The sequence below is a fragment of the Myotis davidii genome, unplaced genomic scaffold (assembly GCF_000327345.1).
Source record: "Myotis davidii unplaced genomic scaffold, ASM32734v1 scaffold438, whole genome shotgun sequence".
Taxonomy (NCBI): Eukaryota; Metazoa; Chordata; class Mammalia; order Chiroptera; family Vespertilionidae; genus Myotis; species Myotis davidii.
In genome coordinates this window covers 5644402-5649171 of record NW_006290031.1, presented here as the reverse complement: position 1 = coordinate 5649171, position 4770 = coordinate 5644402, and the positions used below count along the sequence as shown (strand labels likewise).

At 36.5% G+C, this 4770-nt stretch overlaps 1 protein-coding gene across 1 annotated transcript in view; it reads left to right on the top strand.

Moving 5' to 3' along the window:
* Positions 1 to 4770, top strand: part of SPATA5 (spermatogenesis associated 5) — a 255913-nt gene that overhangs the window by 202737 nt on the left and 48406 nt on the right. The window contains exon 15 of the mRNA XM_006762881.2: positions 1667 to 1831. Within this exon, the coding sequence (XP_006762944.1) occupies positions 1667 to 1831 (165 nt within the window). The remainder of the gene's footprint in view (positions 1 to 1666; positions 1832 to 4770) is intronic.

The window sequence follows — 4770 nt, the reverse complement described above, 5'->3', positions numbered from 1 at the left end:
TACCTCTGCGCTTCTCTTCTGCAGCTTCTCTGGCTCTCAGTGTGCTTTTCTTTCCTTCTAGTTGTAGAATTTACAGTCAGCCAGGCTTCCTGTGGTTCTGGATGATGTCCGTATTGTTTTTCTGAGGTATTAATCAATTGTTGTGAGCGGCATCAACTTCCCGGTGTTTATCCCTGCCGCCATCTTAGTTTCTCTATTTACCAATTTGAGGAAAGTTTTGGCTCTTTTCTCATGAAATATTTTTCTGCCTCATCTTTTTCCTTTTCTTTTGGGACTCCAATTACATGTATGTTAGACCTTTAGATATTGTCTCTCCTACAAGAGTGATCTTTTAATGTAAATCTTACCTTTTCAACTTTCATACTTAAAACCTGCTAGTAGCTTCTCATTTCAAGAAGAATGCCATTCAGACTCTGTACCATGTCTTGTAAAGCCTCTGATCTACCCATAAATATCTGTCTGACCTCATTTCCTACCTTTTTTCCCTCTACTCACTGTTTCTACCACATTGGGATTTTTCTTTCCCAGGAACATACCAGTCATTTTGCCCATTGCACTTGATGTTCTCTTTATCCTGAATACTCTTCTCCCAGATCTTTGTATGGCTGACTCCTTTGGGTATCTGCATCAGTTACCTCCCCAGAGAGGCTTTCTCTCACTTTCCCAACTAAAAAGCTACCCAGCCCCTCTACACACACACACACACACACACACACACGCACACACACACACACGCATGCATTTTGACCTGTGTCTCTTTTAATATCTATCTTATGCTATTTCCTAATACCAAGAACAATGTCTGGTATGAAATGCATGCTCAATAAATATTTTATATAGATGAATTTATTAGCTCTAAGATAATTTAGACATTAGCCTCCAATAAAATATGCGGAACATTTATTTGGCTACATCAGTTCTAGAAGTAGTCTTTTATCAGAGCTGTGTTTATTTTAGGGCTCTCTGAAGGAGCTTAACTCATATTCTAAGTTACTGCAAGAAGTTACAACGAATATCTTTTGATACGATGAATGTCATATTTGCATTTCCCTAAAAGACAATAGTCATCTTTTACTAACCTAACAGTTGCTGAGGAAATATTGCTGTTCTATTTTCAAAAGTAGCCTGAATATTGTTTATTGCTTTGAATCTTTAAAATAGATTGTAGAATCTATCGTAGGTATTTTCTTTTATTTTTTTCTAGATATAAACTTTATTTTATTTTCTTCTCTGTGTTTTTATTTTTTTTAATTTTTTAAATTATTTTTTTTTCTTTATTGGTTAAGGTATTACATATGTGTCCTTATCCCTCCATTGCCCCCCCCCTCCCCACTACCAACTTCCCCCACTCTTTATCTTTCTTTGACTGGCTTATTTCACTTAGCATAATGCTCTCCGGGTCCATCCATGCTGTTGCAAATAGTAAGAATTCCTTTTTTACCGCAGCTTAGTATTCCATTATGTAGATATATCACAGTTTTTTAATCCACTCATCTGCTGGTGGCACTTAGGCTGTTTCCAAATCTTAGCTATGGTAAATTGTTTACTAACTATGAAGAATAGTGGTTTATTCGTGAGATTCTGGACATCCCTTTCCTTGAGCACCTTTCACATGGGATGTCAATTTTGAGCCTGGTTAATCCGCATTGCCCCATCTTCTTTCCAGGCTTTGATGCGTCCTGGAAGAATCGATAGAATCGTGTATGTGCCTTTACCAGATGCAGCAACAAGGAAGGAAATATTTAACCTGCAGTTTCACTCGATGCCAATCAGTCAGGATGTTGATCTGAATGAACTCATCCTCCAAACAGACACATATTCTGGAGCAGAGGTAAGAAAGTTCTCAAAATATCTCAGTGGGAGGAAAGTAGTGGTTTGGGGTCATTAGCAAAAGACTGCTTGATGCCAATTGTTTTAAATAACTATATATTAAAAAATATTAAAACAAGAAATGCACTGCATGACAGGTGATCGCTAAATGAAATTGCATTTTACCTGACCTCTGATGTATCTCAATTGTTTTTACCTGGCTCCTGTTATTGCTCAAAATGTAGTCTTCAGAAAAGTAGCAGGAGTCCTCTTTGAAGCTTCTTGAGACAGCAGCTTCCAACTATACTTCTTTGAACTTTGATCTCTTGGCCTATCAAATGGAAATGATATACAACTGCCTACTATTTTCTCATAGAGATCATATAAGTGAAATTAGGATATCATGAGAGCACTCTGAAGTTCAAAAGACTTGGCAAAGAGATTGTATCATTATTATCTTTTATCAAAATTTTGGAAAATTATTTCAGCCTAATTGTGTATTATCAAAGATTCTCTTCTAAAAACTGTAAAAGGGACAGTCTGCCCTTAATTGAAAATATACTCAATAAGAACAGCCAGAACTCTGTGAAAATAGGAAGGTTTTAAGTATGGCAGACGTATTTTTTTTTTGTCCTTAGCAACTGTTAACTTAGGTTGTTTTTATTTACAAAATACAATTCCATTAAAATAATTGTGCATCTTTCTACATGCATTTCTTAAGAAAAGGACAAACTTAACAGAAATATCTTCTGAGTACCATTGACATATATTTATACTGGGAAATTGATATTTTTTAACTAAGAAATTGTAGATTCTTTCATTCTGAGTTATCTAGCAGATTGGAACTGCATTCCTTTTTGCTTCCTGTTGTTTTTCTCTCTCTGCTATAAAATCCATAGATTAATACATTACAGGTTGTTTAATAGTGCTCAGAAAATACATAGGTCAATTTACATGTGGAATTGGCCTTAGTGTATCACACAGTCATAGATAATAACTACCAAATAGATTCCAAAAGTACTTGTTTTGCCTCAGGTATGAACTATGTATATTTTATTTTCCCCCTTTAGGTTTCTCAGTTGCACTGGGGGGAGAAAGAGGGAAGCAATGTAGAAAGTAGCTTAAGACACATGAAGGGCATTTACTTTTAAGTTCTATCTGAAACAATAGTCCTAATTAATGAGCATCTCTTTGACATGACTGTCCATTATGTTAAAATGAACATGTAACTACTGTTGACTGACTGCTGCCACATTTCAGGAGTTCACTTTCTGATGTGAAACCAAAGGCTGGCATCATGTACATGATGTGTCAGTTTACAGGAAATGGCAAGGAGAAGACACCATAAATCTTTCACTTGAGCTGAGTGAGGAGGAAGAGTAGTTAGCAAGGTATAAATGTGCCTTTCTCACTTTGAAGTAATTTATGGCAGTAACAGAGAAGAACAAAACAAAAATCAAAGCCAGTGAGGTTCTGTCTGGCTGAAACTCAGGTGGTGCCAGGAATTACTGTACCAGCTTGCTAGTTCCTATATGGTGCATGCCTTATTTAGTCTAAAATACAAGCACATTCGTTTCTGATTAATATTTATATCAGATATCCTAAAAATAGTCACAGGAAAAGTACCAGAAAATTCTGTTCTTCCTCGAATTACATTTTTCGTATTCCATAATGCTTGAGTGGGGGAAGGGTATCCCACTGTGGTCCTAATTATAATCGGTATCATCGAAATTTTGTTGCAGAGATATATCTTACTAGGACTGGGGTTTTCAACTTGGACAAGACAGGTTTGTATAATACTTGAGGGGTCTTTTGGGGGCTGCCCTATTGTTTGAGGACTGTTATCTTTTTTTTTTGTCTTCAAATTGCCCTGGCCATTGTTGCTAAGTGGTCAGAGCATCGGCCTGCATATCAAAGGGTCTCAGGTTCAATTCTCCATCAAGGGCAGGTACCTTGAGTTGTAGGTTTGCTCTCTGCCCTGGATCTGGGTACATGCATTAGACAACCAATGTGTCTCTCTCACATCTATGTTTCTCTCTCTCAACCTTCCCTCACTCCCTTCCACTCCCTGAAAAGCAATGGAAAAAATATCCTCTGATGAAGATTAACAACCAAAAAATGTCTTAAAATTAATATATAGGAAATGTAAGAGATAAAATTTAGCTTCAGATAAAATATAAGATCTCATCCCGCCCCACCCCATCAAAATGAAATGGTGCTGTAATGTTGAGAGCCAAAATTAGTTTTGATTTTTTAAAATAGTAAAATATTCAAAGCCAGAACTTCCGTCACCTGCTTCCTACAGAGTCATTGCTTTACCACTGATGTAACTAATTTATTTCCTCCCCAGGCTAAGGCCATATTGTTCAACAGAGAACCTTCTACATAGTATATATTTAACACTTATTAAACTGAAAAAAAAAAAAAGACTTTAAAAATTATATTTAGGGAAAATAAGCTTTCATTCTCATTTGTCTTAAGAGGAGTCCTCTAACATTGTAGCAATGCACCCTGTTTCAGGCACAGCCAGTGTTTCAGAGTTCAACCATTTTGGTATCTATAATAATAAAAGCATAATATGCTAATTAGACCAGATGTCCTTCCAGATGAAGCTGGGACTGGGAGGGAATCCCGGGTCCCAGGTGCCAGAGGGAAGCCGGTGCCGGCAGCCAGGGGAAGGAAGGCCTATTCTTGCACAAATTTCGTGCATCAGGCCTCTAATAAAAATGAAAACACAGATCAATTAATTGTCTTCACAGGAAGTAGATCAACCAAAATTACATAATTTTATATAATTATACACTATTAACTATATGAACAAGAATTTGGCCAGGTAAGCCAGAGATGAGGAAATTGCTGACTGTTTTTTACAAACATAAAATGTTTAACTGTAGTGAGGTTTGTTTGTTTGTGGGTTTTTTGAGATTTTTTTTCATTGATTTTTAGAAGGAAAGGGAAAGA